This window comes from Pongo abelii, chromosome 21, assembly GCF_028885655.2.
Source record: "Pongo abelii isolate AG06213 chromosome 21, NHGRI_mPonAbe1-v2.0_pri, whole genome shotgun sequence".
Lineage (NCBI taxonomy): Eukaryota > Metazoa > Chordata > Mammalia > Primates > Hominidae > Pongo > Pongo abelii.
The window spans coordinates 31,457,668-31,474,455 of NC_072006.2; the positions used below are offsets into that span (position 1 = coordinate 31,457,668).

General features: G+C 38.9%; 1 protein-coding gene across 5 annotated transcripts in view; it reads left to right on the plus strand.

Annotated features, from left to right (window-relative positions):
- The window catches only part of RNF24 (ring finger protein 24), a 99,564-nt gene that overhangs the window by 53,231 nt on the left and 29,545 nt on the right, over positions 1 to 16,788 (plus strand). For all 5 annotated transcript variants that reach the window (XM_054542055.2, XM_054542054.2, XM_024239079.3 and 2 more), the window contains one exon: positions 4,942 to 5,091. In XM_054542055.2, coding sequence (XP_054398030.1) covers positions 4,942 to 5,091 — 150 coding nt within the window. The remainder of the gene's footprint in view (positions 1 to 4,941; positions 5,092 to 16,788) is intronic.

Here is a 16,788-nt window from a genome sequence, read left to right on the forward strand (position 1 = left end):
AACTGAGACATAGAAAAGATAAGTAACAAGCCCCAAATTACTGACAAATCCGTGGTTAAACCCCTGGCTCTCTGACTCCATAAGCCCACTCTAATACTCATGGCCTAACATAAATCTCAAATCTGTATGCTTTCCATTATAACAACTTTTTTTTTTTTGGAAACTTGTCACAGTTTTTCTATCCTAGAATTCAGAAATTATACTAGGATCTGTCTAAATATAGGTCTTATTTTTAAAATAATTCTCTCTAGAACCCAGTGTATCCATTTCATCAGAAAGCTTAGGTCTTTCTGCTGATCAGTGACATGTTTTTAAAATTTTTAATCTTTCCTCTCATCCACCCACTCAAAAAAAGATTTTGCGGAAGGTGTTTCATGTGGTCATAAAGATACTCAATAAAGAACGAAGAAGTTAGTTCCTTCTAATATGTCAGAAGCTTTCTTTTTTAGAGATAGTCTTGCTTTGTCACCCAGGCTGGAGCGTAGCAGTGATATCATAGCTCACTGTAACCTTGAATTCCTGGGCTCAAGTGATCCTCCCATCTTAGCCTCCAGAGTAACTAGTACTACAAGCACGTGCCACCATGCCCAACTAATTTTTTAATTTTTATTTTTATTTGTACAGGTGGGGGTCTCCCTATGTCTCCCAGGCTGGTCTCAAACCCCTGGCCTCGAGCAGTCCTCCCACCTCAGCCTCCCAAAGTACTGGGGTTACAGGCATGTACCACTGTACCCGGCCCCTTTCTGAGCATTTTTTTTTCTTTGAGATGGAGTCTTGCTCTGTCCCAGGCTGGAGTGCAATGGTGCGATCTCAGCTCACTGCAACCTCTGCCTCCCGGGTTGAAGCTAATCTGCCTCAGCTTCCTGAGAAGCTGGGATTACAGGCGCACGCCACCAGGCCCGGCTAATTTTTGTATTTTTAGTAGAGACGGGGTTTCACCACATTGGCCAGGCAGGTCTCAAACTCCTGACCTCGTGATCTGCCCGCCTGGGCCTCCCAAAGTGCTGGGATTACAGGCGTGAGCCACCGCACCCAGCCACCTGTTACATTTTTTATTCTTTCTTTCTTTTTTTTTTTTTTTTTGTTGCCAGGCTGGAGTGCAGTGGCGCGATCTCAGCTCACTGCAACTTCCGACTCCATGGTTCAAGGGATTCTCCTGCCTCAGCCTCCTGAGTAGCTGGGATTACAGGCATGCGTCACCACGCTCAGCTAATTTTTGTATTTTTATAGAGACAGGGTTTCACCATATTGGCCAAGATGGTCTCAATCTCCTGACCTCGTGATCTGCCTCCTGACCTCGTGATCTGCCCGCCTCAGCCTCCCAAAGTGCTGGGATTACAGGTGTGAGCCACTGCACCCGGCACTTCTGAGCATTTTTGAAGCAAAACTAGAATACTGACTCCTGGGAAGATGATATGGTATTGTCCAGGGAACAGGAACTGGTCTAAGAAGAATGTGGCTACCAAGCATGCTTTGAGGAATGCTACTGCAGCCCCATTTAGCTGTGGTGTATTGTGTTAAACTCAGGTCCTGTAGGCATCCAAATCTCAAGTAATCTGTCCCTCTTAGAACTTCTTGGTTCTAAGATTGCTGATAAAATACTCAAATCTTCTTGTCTTTTTTTTTTGTTTTGGTTTGATTTTAATAAACTGACTGCGTGGTTTGAAATTTAGGCTGAGGCTAGAGATTTCAAGAACTGAATTTACATAAGGGGAAAAAAAGGTTTTCACATGAATAGAGTTGGAAATGCCAAGTAAGCTACAACAGTGTACTGTATGTTCTATTTCTCCTCTTCACTCCCACAAGGAGCAATTACTAAATAACTTATATTTGTAAGACTTCAATAGCAAAGAATGCATATTACTAAGATGATGAATATGTAGCCTTTTATCAATTTATTTTAAAAGATTAATACTCCTGGTGAAAATACATTATGATGAAAATTTTGTAAAAACTAATGTAACACTGGATCAGGATTTACATCTTGGAATAATCTACCATCTATTTAAATTGTTGGGCCAACATATCAATTGTAGTAAGCCATTTTATTTACTAAAACAAAGAGAGAAAAATTCCTAAAATATATTCTGTATCAATATATCTTCTACCAGCCTGGATCCCTCTGGTAATTGGAATTTATTAAAAGGCCCTGCCAGGTAGTGAGGACTCACAAAAGTCTCAACATCCAGCCCCCAGCAGCACTAAGGCAGATGTCTCTTCCCTCTGATGACAGTGCTACTACCTCTACTGCTGTGTGTGTCTGAGTCTTTGTTCAGAATGCTACAAGAATTGTACCAATTTCGAGAACCCTGCAGGGCAACATTCCCACACCACTGGCCTGACTCCTAGCTAGCCTGTATTAATGGCTGCCTTTGGCCAGACATGGTTTCTAGTTCCTGCGTCTGGAGGCCAGGTTGGCAGGCCACCTGACAGAAAGCTGTCAGTGTGTGCACAAGAGCTCCCTGTGGAAGGGGCACTTGGTTTGGTGGAATCCTCTCCAGAGACACTTCATTATCTGCCATCTCATTTTATCCTTTCAGGAATTCCTTAAAGTTGATAGATAGGACAGTCATTATCCCATTTGAAAGATGAGAAAATTGAAGTATAGATGGGCCAAGCTCTGACAATTAGCTAGTGACATCCTGGGAGCAAGCATCCAGCTTTGCTGACTGCAAACCTCTCCATCTTTCTACCATACCACTTTCTGTCACTTGCCTATTTCCTCTCTCTTAGCTTGCCCAGTACAGATGTTTATTCTCTTATTTTCTTTCTTTTTTTTTCCTGTTTTTCTTTTTCTTTTCTTTTTTTTTTTTTTTTTTTCTGAGATGGAATCTCGCTCTGTCACCCAGGGTGGAGTGCAGTAGAGCAATCTTGGCTCACTGCAACCTACCACCTCCCTGGTTTGAGCGATTCCCCTGCATTAGCCTCCTGAGTAGCTGGGATTACAAGTGCGTGCCACCAAGCCCGGTTAATTTTTGCATCTTTAGTAGAGACACATTTTCACCATATTGGCCAGGCTAGTCTCGAACTCCTAACCTCAGGTGATCCACCCACCTCAGCCTCCCAAAGTGCTGGGATACAGGTGTGAGCCACTGCACCTGGCCTAATCCCTTATTTTCTAAGGTGAGAGATATCTTACCAAGCCAGTCTTGTCTGAGGAGGGATATTTCTAAGGGATTAAAGGACAGCCATCTAAATCTTGGCTATAACAAGAATCATCAAGTGAGGCCCTGTCAGCAATATGAAAGTTAAGAGCTAAGTTTTGTGCCCTGTAATTTTCTAATAGCTCCACAGCGTATGTGCTATGTATATTTGGTAAAGCACTCCTTAACTACATCCTTCCTTCCCTTCCTAAGAAGATCTGAATGTAGGAAAAAAGAAATTAAATATGTATTTGAGTAAAGGCACTTGCTCTAACTGAGCCAACCCAGAAAATGGCCAAAGGTTCAAAATTAAATATTACCCATTATTTATGTTTGGAAGCTGTCAGAGAAGAATTTACATGGGATGAAGTTGTTCTTTGCAGGTACTGACTTCCTGATATATGTTACTAGAGACTGGAAACTAATAATAAGATTTAGGTTTCAGATACAGCCAGTTAGCATCTCAGTGGTGTCAACAGTATAAATATTACTCTTCTGGGAACCTACAAGAAAACTAAAAATCTGTGAACACATTTTTAATTTACCATGCATAAATAAAAGTAGAAGTTTTCTTTGCTTGGTAGAGTTTTGTTTGGGTTTGGATTTGTAGTATTCATAGTTATCATTCCATTATCAGTCTTTGGTCTTAATAAGCAGGCCTGGCAGGAACTTTTTATTTTGTAAGGAATCAAAATGACAAACTACAGCTTATCACTTAAAGGAGAGGCAACCTTTATCTGTGGAATTTTAACTGTAGTGATCAGTAAGTATTCTCAAACAAACTGACAGAAATAGTCCTTTTTTTTTAATGTTTAAACAACACTTACTGTTTCTGATTATAAAAGTAACACATGAGCAAGGCAGTGGAGCATATGGACTGAGATTGCTGAGTTTGGAGTTGGAGAGGCTCTGGCTGTGTACATACTGGGTCAGTCATGGCCATGGGACCAGAACTATCTAAGCTTCAGTTTCCTTGTCTATAGAATGGGGAGAAATTGGCTGGGCACGGTGGCTCATGCCTATAATACCAGCACTTTGGGAGGCCAAGTAGGGATGATTGCTTGAGCCCATGAGTTCAAGACCAGCCTGGGCAACATGCTGAGACCCTATCTCTACAAAAAAATTTTTAAAAATTAGCTAGGTGTGGTGGCACGCACCTGTAGTCCTAGCTATTTGGGAGGCTGAAGTGGGAGAATCGCTTGAGCCCGGGAGATTAAGGCTGCAGAGAGCTGAGATCACACCATTGCACTCCAGCCTGGGGTGACAGAGTGAGACCCTGTCTCAAAAGGAAAAACAAATTACTTGAAAATGTTTTCATGACCATTTAATACTATAATATATGACTATATAATTAATCATGTTTCCTTGTGAGATATCTCAGTTATTTCTAATATTTTACCCTTATAAATATTGTTACTTCAAGGGTTGAGTTATTAGGTTAAAGGCTAAAGAGTTTGAAGAATCTTAAAATTTTTTTTCTTTTTGCACTTCTCTGAGGTTGAACATTTTCATGTTTATTAATTACTGGCATTATTTCAGTGAAATGCCTTTTAGTGAATAAATGCAACTTGCAAAGCTTTTTATATAGGATCTCCAGTCTCTGAAATAGTGCCAGGTACATAGCACTCAGTAAACATTTGGCATGGTGAATGAATGAATGAATGGCAAGAATATTAACACTTTGTCTACCATATTTGTTTCAGATGAGGTCATTGTGCTTCTATACGTGCACAATGATAATGCTGTCTTGGTTCTTAGTCTTTACCTATTTTTTTTCCATTCTTTTCTTCCCCCACAGTTCATCCATGAGCTCGGATTTCCCACATTACAACTTCAGGATGCCTAATATTGGATTCCAGAATCTGCCTCTCAACATATATATTGTGGTTTTTGGTACTGCTATATTTGTCTTCATCCTTAGTTTACTCTTCTGTTGCTACTTGATTAGGTAACCAATTTTCATTCTATGTTACTTCAAAATATGTTAAATAATCAATAATCAAGTTTCTGTCCTCAGATTTTTTAAAAAATGAAGTATGATAATTGGCAAATTTTTAAAAAATTAAGATGACTTACCGTTTTAATCTGTGAATTAGTAATCAGTAAAACACCTTTACATGATCTTCAATCTCACCTACTGATGAAGTGTTTTACTCTGTAGGAGAAAATTGTCCTTACTTATTTTTCTGCTCTTCTACCTGGTAAGCAGATACACATATGTCATTGTCTATCTCCAAGATTTAATCTACTCTCACAGAGATTTCAAAATTGCTTTTCAAGAATGTGTGGCTTCCTTGTTGGCTAAGGTCATTAGGTATCAGAAAAGTAGGGGAGACTGGGCGCAGTGGCTCATGCCTGTAATCCCAGCACTTTGGGAGGCCCAGGAGAGTGGATCACCTAAGGTCGGGAGTTCTCGACCAGCCTGGCCAACATGGTGGAACTCCATCTCTACCAAAAATACAAAAATTAGCTGGGCGTGGTGGCTCATGCCTGTAATCCCAGCTACCTGGGAGGCTGAAGCAGGAAAATCACTGGAACCCAGGAGGTGGAGGTTGCAGTGAGCCAAGATCGTGCTATTGCACTCCAGCCTGGGCGACAGAGCGAGACTCCGTCTCAAAAAATAAAATAATAAAGAAATGTAGGGGATGCTCCTTATATCTCATAGATATGTTGACTGCTTATGACTTTTATTTATTCCTCCAAATTAATTAAATACTTGAGACAAATGTAATTGTAATCTACAGAAAAAACCTTTATAAAACCTGTTTATTTCCAGAAATTCCTTTTTCTAACATTTCTATTAAACTATTATTAAAATAATTAGATCAGCCAGGTGCGGTGGCTGACGTCCAAAATCCCAACACTGTGAGGCTGAGGTGGGCGGATTACCTCAGGTCGGGAGTTCGAGACCAGCCGGGCCAACATGGTGAAACCCAGTCTCTACTAAAAATACAAAAATTAGCAAGGTGTGGTAGTGGGCATCTGTAATCCCAGCTACTTGGCAGGAGAATCCCTTGAACCCGGGAGGGGGAGATTGCAGTGAGCCAAGATCGTGCCATTGCAGTCCAGCCTGGACAACAAGAACAAAACTCCGTCTCAAAAAAGAAAAAAAAAATAGTTTGATCACAGTGGTCTAGGACAATGGGATATAAATATCATCCAAAAATGTAATTAAGAGTAAAATGTTTAGCACTGTGTAAAGTAACTTAACTGAAGAAGTCCCAAAAAAAGTACTGCCACTTTTAAGTTCTAGACTTGGGGTGTTTGTAATTGTAAACACCAAAGCATTTGTGTTTGTCTATTTGTAGACAAACACCTTCCTTAGTGGAAAGAAAAAAAAAAAAAAGGTGCATACATGTAAATACTTGCTGCAGCATTTAATATATTTTTGTGTTACATTTTTTGTTGCATCGTAAACACATTTATTATTACCAATGGACAATGAGCTTTTTATTGTTATTATTATTATTATTTGAGATGGGTTCTCACTCTGTTACCTGGGTTGGAGTGCAGTGGCACAGTCTCTGCTCACTACAGCTTTCCTCCTAGGCTCAAGTGATCCTCCCACCTCAGCATCCCAAGTAGCTGGGACTACATGTGCCTGCCACCACACCTGGCCAATTTTTTTTGTATTTTTGGTAGAAATGGGGTTTTGCCATGTTTCCCAGGCTGGTCTCAAACTCCTGAGTTCAAGCAATCCACCCGCCTCAACCTCCCAAAGTGCTGGGATTACAGGGGTGAGCCACCACATCCGGCTAGACAATGAGTTTAAGACTGTTCAACTAGTTCAGATTTTTACATCTCTTTCTAGCAAGAAAAGACAAGGTTTTGTGTGTTTATACAAATGTTAATATTACTGCAATTCCAATATAATAAAGCACTCAAATATAAATTAATAATAGTTTGATAAACATTATGTAAATATTCAGCATTTTTTAAAATTAGAGAATTAGCCATAGCGTATATAGGACCTCAGAATATAAAAATATGGTTTTTTTTTCAGACTTACTGGTTTTTTTTGATAATTCCTCTGCGAATGTCGATTTAACTCAGAAATATGTAAATTTAATATTCAAAACCAAATTATTTTTTAAAGAGGCAAAAAATATAAAAATATAACAAAATGTAAAAAAAAGAAAATGTTATTAAGGGAGGGTTATCATATGTAAAATATTTAATTCTAAAATATATAGCTCATAATATAGTTTTCATTACTATGTCAAAGAATTAAGTAAGCCTTTAACTTTAAACAAACAAAAACCCACTAATGTACCAATTTGTGATTCTGGGTAAATTTTTTGAAAAGTAAGTTATGAAATACCCTTTTACCTCATTGTGTTCCTTTTAATAATCAAGCAAATAAGTAAAGTGATAATGAAAAAATAATGATATGTACTTAATTTTATCCTTTTGTATCTTTTTTTTTTTTCAAGATAGTGTCTCACTCTGTCACCCAGGCTGGAGTGTAGTGACATGAGGCTCACTGAAGCCTCAACCTCCTCGCACAAGTGATCCTCCCATCTCAGCCTCCTGAGTAGCTGGGACTCTAGACACTCACCACCACACCCAGCTAATTTTTGTACTTTTTGTAGAGACGAAGTCTCACTATGTTTTCCAGACTGGTCTCGAACTCTTGGGCTCAAGCAGTCCTCCCATCTCTGCCTCCCAAAATGCTGAAATTATAGGTATGAGCCACCACACCCAGCCTTATCCTTTTTTATAATCAGCCTAACAGGCCGGGTGCAGTGGCTGATACCTGTAATCTCAGCACTTTGGGAGGCCAAGGCAGGCGGATCACTTGAGGTCAGGAGTTCAAGACCAGCCTGGCCAACAAGTGAAACCCCATCTCTACTAAAAATACAAAAATTAGTTGGGTGTGGTGGCACACGCCTGTAGTTCCAGCTAATCGGGAGGCTGAGGCATGAGAATTGCTTGAACCCTGGAGGCAGAGGTTGCATTGAGCCAAGATCGCGCCACACTCTACCCTGTCTCAAAAAAAAAAATTAAAAAATTAAAAAATAAGCTAACAAAGCAAAGAAATTAGGATCTGTTACACTAAAATCGAATTATCATGTTTAATCAGAAATGTTCAAACATTTCTAAACTTCATTTACTAGTCATTGGTACGATTGTTTTTTGTTTTGTTTTGTTTTATTTTGAGATAGAGTCTTGCTCTGTCACCAGGCTGGAGTGCAGTGGCGCAATCTCAGCTCACTGCAAGCTCTGCCTCCCAGGTTCACGCCATTCTCTTGCCTCAGCCTCCCGAGTAGCTGGGACTACAGGCGCACGCCACCATGCCCAGCTAAATTTTGTATTTTTAGTAGTGATGGGGTTTCACCATGTTGGCCAGGATGTTCTAGATCTCTTGACCTTGTGATCCACCCACCTCAGCCTCCCAAAGTGCTGGGATTACAGGCATGAGCCACCGTGCCTGGCCAATTTTTAAAATTTAATCATGAGGTAAGGAGCTTTCCTTTATGATGATCCTAATTTGTTACCTTTAACACTTCAAATGGTAAATTGGGATTTAACAAGTCTTTGCAGTTAATCTAGAGATCTGTGGAGTCAGCTCCTCCAGAATTACCCTAGCTCATTTTTTATGATAACCTAAACTCTCCAGCACCTTCCCAGGAGGTTCTTCTGTTCTCCAGAGAGCTCCCTCCAGTCACCACCACTGGACTCATCAAAACCATAGGAAGAATATACCAACCACAATCTTACACAGGATTGTAGTGTAGAATGTGCTGACTATGATAGGGCTGTGAACAGGGCACTACTGGAGCACAAAGAAGGGCATCTTACCTTGCTAAGAAAGATCCTGTTTTATAATGAATTATATAATATTCTAATTTATGTTTGTTCATTTTTTTTCCCTGATGGTTATTTGTTCTGTTTGTTATATCTCAAACACTCAGAATCATGCCTGGCACAATATTAAGCACTCGATATTAAGCACTCGATAAGTATTTGTTGGGTGAATGAATGAACGGTTCCCTAGTAGGAAGTCATTAGATATGCCTAAAACTAAAAAATCAAGAAGTACCAACACAGGCAAGTTATTTAGAAACATGGAAGTCAGGATCAAAATAGTGAGCTAAAGGGGGAAAAAATGGGTTATCTCTTGGGAAGAGGGCAGAGGACTGCTGATTTTTTGTTATTAACCCTGTAGAGCCACATATGACAACATATGTAACTTGGATAAAACTAAAAACAAAAAATAGAGGGGTGATGCATACCCCAGTTACCCTGATTTGATCATTATACATTGTATGCTTGTATCAAAATATTACATGTACCCCATAAATAGTACAATTATTGTGTATTATGTTTTAATAATAATCAAAAATAAATGTTGAAGAATACAGGGAAATTTGGGGGCTACAGTTATTATGAGTTCTTGAACCAAGATAATGACAGTAGATCTAGAAAAGATGTTGTGGTTGTAAGAAATACTTGGGAGGTGAAAATAAACAGAAATTAATGACTGGACATTAAGGACAGAAGGGGTGTAGAATCTTTCTTGGACTTCTGGCTTAGGCAGCTGAGTAGATAGCAATCCCTTCTGAGAGACAGAAAATGAACAGGCACATTTTAAGTGAAAAGATGATAGATTCCATTTCAGAGATGGGGGTCTGAGTTTCCTGTGTAATTGTCAAGGTGTTTAATACTTAGTTGGATGTATAGCTCTAAAGCTTGTGAGAAGTCTGATCTGGAAATAGGAGGTCATGTAATTAATAGGTAGAAGCTGAAGCCAGGAGTGTTGCCTAGAGAGAATGTATATAGTAAAATAAAATGGGCCCAGGGCAGAATCCTAAGGAAACATTGATATTTAAGAGGAGCCCTTAAAAGAGACTGAGAAGGGATAGCAGGAGATAAGAGGAAAATCGAGGCTGGGCACAGTGGCTTACGCCTATAATCCCAGCACTTTGGGAGACCGAGCTAGGTGGATCACCTGAGGTCAGGAGTTTGAAACCAGCCTGGCCAACATGGTGAAACCCCATCTCTCTTAAAAATATAAAAATTAGCCAGGCGTGGTGGCACATGCCTGTAATCCCAGCTACTCAGGAGGCTGAGACAGGAGAATAGCTTGAACCCAGAAGGTGGAGGTTGCATTGAGCTGAGATTGCGCCACTGCACTCCAGCCTGGGCAACAGAGCAGACTCCATCTCAAAACAAACAAACAAACACAGGGGCACAGAATATTGTGAGAAAAATGCCCTACAAGTAGTGTTTCAATGGATTGAGTCAATTATGTCAGCTGCTCACAGGATAAGAATTGAAAAGTTCACATTACATTTGACAATAAGGTTTGTATCCTTAATCTTTGGTAGAAAAATTTCAGTAGCATAGGGTAAGGGATGGTAGAGGCTATAATGGGGTAAAACCTGGCTAGTAGGTTAAAGTGGATACAAGGAATATAACCCTGTCTTTGAAGAACCTTGGCTGGAAAAGATTAGGTTGAGGGGAGAAGGAGTTGCTGTAGAATCAAGGAAGTATTTTAGTGCTGGGTTTTTTTGTAAGATAGAGATTTTGGTATGTTTATGCATATAGTAAGGAGAATGAGCCAATTGTGGAAGATTTATGAGAAAGAATAAATCATAGAGGTGAAAAGAGACACACATAAGAGAGATAGCAATATTATTCCTAAGCAGGAGAACACCTTTTCCTAAGACAGAGATGAGGGTAGCTGTAGAAAACAAAAGACTCGTAGCCATGTGGAGCTGGGAGTGAGAAATCTTGCATACATCACAGCCCCCTTTATTTGTGTAGTAAAAAATTGACAGTTGAAAATTATAGGGGAGGAAGTGATAGGGTAACACTTAAAAGAGAGTGGCAAGGGTTTGAAAGAACCCACTGCATGAAAGCTTAGGATACTGAGCATGAATAGATAGAAGGATTAGAGAGCAATGTGGAGAATCAGGCTGAGACTGGAGACCACAAATTTGCAGTGGCCATAAGCTACACGGTTTTATCATTTCTCTAGCACTGTTCAGCGTTGTTAATCATGCCTTCTTAAATACTTTTTAGATATCTATTTAGCAGTGCAAAATAAAATAGTGCAATGTAAAATATTAGATAATTAATGGGAGTTAGAGTAATGGAGGAATCAAATTAACTTCATAGAATGAAGTTAACTTAAGGGAGAACTTTCTAGAAGGGATGAATTTTGAGCCACAGATGAAAGAAAAAGGTGAGCACAAATTGATCCATGCTGTAGCTGGAAGTAACAAGTTCAGTTTTGGGAAAACATGCAGATCTAATTAAAAGATTCAAATAAGCAAAATGAATTAACAAATAAAACCTCATTTTAATGACTTGTAATGGAATTCATTTTATTTATTTTTTATTTTTATTATTTATTTATTTATTTATTTTTTGAGACAGGGTCTCACCCTGTCACCCAGGCTGGAGAGCAATGGCATGATCATAGCTTACTGCAGCCTCAACCTCCCAGGCTCAAGCAATCCTACCTCAGCCTCTCAAGTAGCTGAGACTTAGGCACACGCTATCATGCCTGGCTAATTTTTTCTTTTTCTTTTTTTGAGACAGAGTCTTGCTCTGTCACCCAGGCTGGAGTACAGTGGCACAATCTCAGCTCACTGCAACCTCCGCCTCCTGGGTTCAAGCAATTCTCCTGCCTCAGCCTCCCGAGTAGCTGGGATTACAGGCGTGTACCACCATGCCTGGCTAATTTTTGTATTTTTAGTAGAGATTTTTAGTTTCACCATGTTGGCCAGGCTGATCTGGAACTCCTGACCTCAAATGATCCACCCGCCTCAGCCTCCCAAAGTACTGGGTTTACAAGCATAAGCCACTGAGCCCAGCTGATGCCCAGCTAATTTTTCAATTTTTTGTAGAGACAGAGTCCCACTATGTTCCTCAGCCTGGTCTTAAACTCCTGGGCTTGAGTGATCCTCCCACCTCAGCCTCCCAAAGTTCTGGGATTACAGGCATAAGCCACCATGCCGGGTCCATTTTATTTCTTTACGTGAAAATATTTTCTTTATGTGAAAATGGTATTTTTTCATGTAAAGAAATAAAATGTAAAACAAGCAAAAACCCCATAAGGATATAGATTATTTGAACTACATAATTAATAAACTTATGAGAAAGCTGTAGTTTTAAATTCATATATTAGACAAGAAAGACTAAAACCAATGAGCTACGTTTTCATGGAGCTAAAAGGCCAGTTAAACCCACGAAAAAGTAAAAGGAAGAAAGTAAAAAAGCTAAGCACGATATCAATGAAATAGAAAATAAATGTATAATGGTAAAAATTATTCAGACCAAAGCTGGTTCTTTGGAAATATTAATAAAATTGATAAATCTCTAGAAAAACTAATCAGGAAAAAGAGGAAAGAAAATATAAATTATAAAATATAATTTACTAAAATATAAATTACTAATATCACTAATGAAAAAGGGACATTATTACAAATCCTATAAACATTAAAAGGTCACAAAGAATATTATGCATTTATGGCAATAAACTTGAAATTTTGGGTGAATTACATAGCTTCCTAACAAAAAAAGAGGTGTATCAAAACTGACACAAGAAAGGGCATTTATTAAAAAAAAAAAAAAAAAAAACACAACTTAACATTGTACTTTCTGGTAATAGATGGAAAGCTTTCCCCTAAGATCAGAACACAGTAAGAATGCCCACTTTACCGCTACCGTTCAGCATTGTACTGGAAGTTCTAGCCAGAACAATTAGGCGAGAAAAAGAAGTAGAAGGCACCATAACTAGAAAGAAGTAACTATCTCCATTTGCAGATGATATAATCCTATATAGAGAAAATCCCATAGGATCCACACACACACAAAAAAAACTACTGGAACTAATAAATTCAGCAAACTTTCAGAGTCCAAGATCAACACACAAAAATCAGTTGTGTTTCTGTACATCAACAGTGAACAATCTGAAAAGGAAATAAAGGAAACAATCCCATTTACAATAGCATCCAAAAGAATAAAATTTTAAGGAATAAAGTTAACCAGGGAAGTGAAGTGAAAGACTTATACTCTGAAAACTACAAAACATTGCTGAAAGAAATTAAAGAAGACCTAAATAAATGTAAAGGCACCCCATGTTCATGGATTTATGTAGTCTTTATATAGTTACAGTGTCAATATTCTCCAAGGCAATCTACAGATTCAGTGCAATCCCTATCAAAATTCCAATAGCCTTTTTTTACAGAAATAGGAAAAGCAATCCTCAAATTCATTTGGAACTGGGGCCCCAAATAGCCAAAGCAGTTTTGAAAAAGAAAAACAAATAGAAGGACTCACACTTCCTGATTTCAAAACTTCAGAAAGCTACTGTAATCAAAAAATTGTGGTACTGGTATAAAGATAGACATATAAACCAATAAAATAGAATTGAAAGTCCAGAAATAAATCCAAACATCTATGACAAATTGATATGCAAACAAGGGTGCCAAGATCATTCAATGGGGAAAGAATTGTTTCTTCAACCAGTGGTACTGGGAAGCTGGATATTAACATGCGAAACATTTGTACATCAAAGGACATCAAGAAAGTGATAAGGCAACCCACAGAATGGGAGAAAAATATTTACAAGTCCTATCTGATAAGGGTTTAATACCCAGAATATATTAAAAGCTCTTAAAATTTAACAGCAAAAAGACAACCCAATTTAAAAATGGGCAAAAGACTTAAACAGTTCTCCAAAGAAGATACACAAATGGCCAACAAGCACATGAAAAGTTGTTTGACATTATTGGTCATTAAGGAATTCCAAATTAAAAACACAATGAGATACCACTTCACACCTACTAGGATGCTGTAATCAAAAAGAGAAAAATAACAAGTGTTAATGAGTATGTGGAGAAATAAGAACTTGCATATATTGCTGGTAGAAATACAAAATGATGCAGCTGCTGTGAAAAAGAGTTTGGTGGATCTTCAAAAAAATTCTTTTTTTTTTTTTTTGAGACGGAGTCTCGCACTGTCACCCGGGCTAGAGTGCAATGGCGCGATCTCGGCTCACTGCAACCTCTGCCTCCCGGATTCACGCAATTCTCCTGCCTCAGCCTCCCAAGTAGTTGGGATTACAGGCGCCTGCCACGACACCCAGCTAATTTTTTGTATTTTTAGTAGAGACGGAGTTTCACTATGTTGGCCAGACTGGAACTCCTGACCTCGTGATCCACCTGCCTCAGCCTCCCAAAGTGCTGGGATTACAGGCATGAGCCACCACACCTGGCCAGTTCTTCAAAATATTAAACCATGTGACCCAGATTTTCATTCCTAGGTATATACCCAAGACAAATGAAAATATATGTCCACACAGAAACGTGTACAGAAATGTTTCATAATAGCCAAAAGGTATAAACAACCCAAATGTCCATCAACAGATGAATGGATAATTGTATGTACATACAATGGAATATTATTCAGCCATAAAAAGAAGTGGAGTACTGATACATACTACAACCAGGATGAACCTCAAAAACATGCTAGGTGAAAAGCCATACACAAAAGGCCATATATTGTATTGTTCCTTTTATATGATATATCCATAATAGGCAAAGCTATAGAGACAAAAAGCAGATAAGAGGTTTCAGGGGATAGAAGTGGTAATGGGGAGTGATCACTGAATGGGGTACCAGGTGTTTTGTTGGAGCGATGAAAGGTTTTGAAACTAGAGATAGCTGGTAGATGCACAACATTGTGAGTACACTACGTACCACTGAATTGTATACTTTAAGGCAGTTAGTTGTAATGTGAATAAAAATAAAAGAATAAAATTTTTAAAAAGAAAAAACTGGGGCCGGGCATGGTGGCTCACTCCTGTAATCCCAGCGCTTTGGGAGTCAGAGGCAGGGGATCACCTGAGGTCAGGAGTTCGAGACCAGCCTGGCCAACATGGGGAAACCCCATCTCTACTAAAAATATAAAAATTAGCTGGACGTGGTGGCACACACCTGTATTCTCAGCTATTCAGGAGGCTGAAACAAGAGAATCACCTGAACCCGGGAGGTGGAGGTTGCAGTGAGCCAAGATTGTGCCACTGTACTCCAGCCTGGGCGACAGAGCGAGACTCTCAAAAAAAAAAAAAAAAAAACTGCTACAAGAAATTGAAAATGTGAATAATTATATATCTAATAAGAAAAAGAGACAGATCACGAGGTCAGGAGATCGAGACCATCTTGGCCAACATGGTGAAACCCCATCTCTACTAAAATACAGAAATTAGCCGGGCATGGTGGCATGCATGTGTCTGTAATCCCAGCTACTTGGGAGGCTGAGGCAGGGGACTCGCTTGAACCCGGGAGGCGGAGGTGGCAGTGAGCTGAGATTGCACCACTGCATTCCAGCCTGGGCGACAGAGCGAGACTCCGTCTCAAAAAAAAAAAAGAGAGAATGTGTTTTGGGCCAGGTACCGTGGCTCATGCTGTAATCCCAGGAGTTGGGCCAGGCACGGTGGCTCATGCTGTAATCCCAGCACTTTGCGGGGCTGAGGCAGGCGGATCACGATGTCAGGAGATGGAGACCATCCTGGCTAATATGGTGAAACCTCGTCTCTACTAAAACTACAAAAAAAATTAGCCGGGTGTGGTGGCGGGCGCCTGTAGTCCCAGCTACTCGGGAGGCTGAGGCAGGAGAATGGCGTGAACCCAGGAGGCGGAGCTTGCAGTGAGCCGAGATCGCACACTGCACTCCACGCTGGGTGACAGAGCGAGACGCCATCTCAAAAAAAAAAAAAAGAAAAGAAAAGAAATTGAATGTATTTTTAAAATATTCCCACAATGATATTTTAAGCCAAGTAACTCATCCAAACATTTAAGGAAAAAAAATACCACTCCAATATGACGCTTCCAGAGAATAAAAGTGGAACAAATACTTCTCAGCTCATTTCATGAGGCCAGCATAATTTTGATTTCAAAGCCTGACAAGGATATTATGAGAAAGGAAATTATAGACCGATCTTTTTCATCAGCAAAATATTGTAAATCAAATTCAGGGATCTACAAAAAAGGTAGAATATTACAACCAAATGAGGTTTGTTCCAAGAATGAGAGTTATTTTAACGTTTGAAAAGCAATCAATACAATATAGCACATTAATAGTATAATATCATAAAGCATTGATAAAATTTAATACCTATTCATGATTTTTTTGTAAAATAAACTAGTACTACAAGAGAACTTTCTAAAATTTGAAAGAGTGTCTATAAAAATACCTAAAGAAAACATCATACTTAATAGTGATGTATTGATAGGGACCTTGACTATCAATTTTATTTAGCATCATACTGGAGGGCCTAGCTAGTCAGTGCAAAAAAAAAAAAATGGGAAAAAAGAATAAAAGAAAAGTGTATTTAGAAAAGAAGTAAATAAAGATTATAAAGGCAGTGTTTAAATTGTGATTATATGCAGACAACATAATTGTGTACATTAAAAAATCCAAAAGTTTTTCCAGTGAAACTATTTAGAATTAGCAAGCTACCAGATACAGGATCAATATACAAAAATTACTTTTTTCCATGTAGGTAGCAAGAAATAATTAGAAAATAAAGATTTTTTTCAACACTATTTACAGTAGCATCAAAAATTACCAAATGTCTAGGAGAAATGTGTAAGAGAAAAATTAAAGCTGTAAATAAAGAAATAATGTT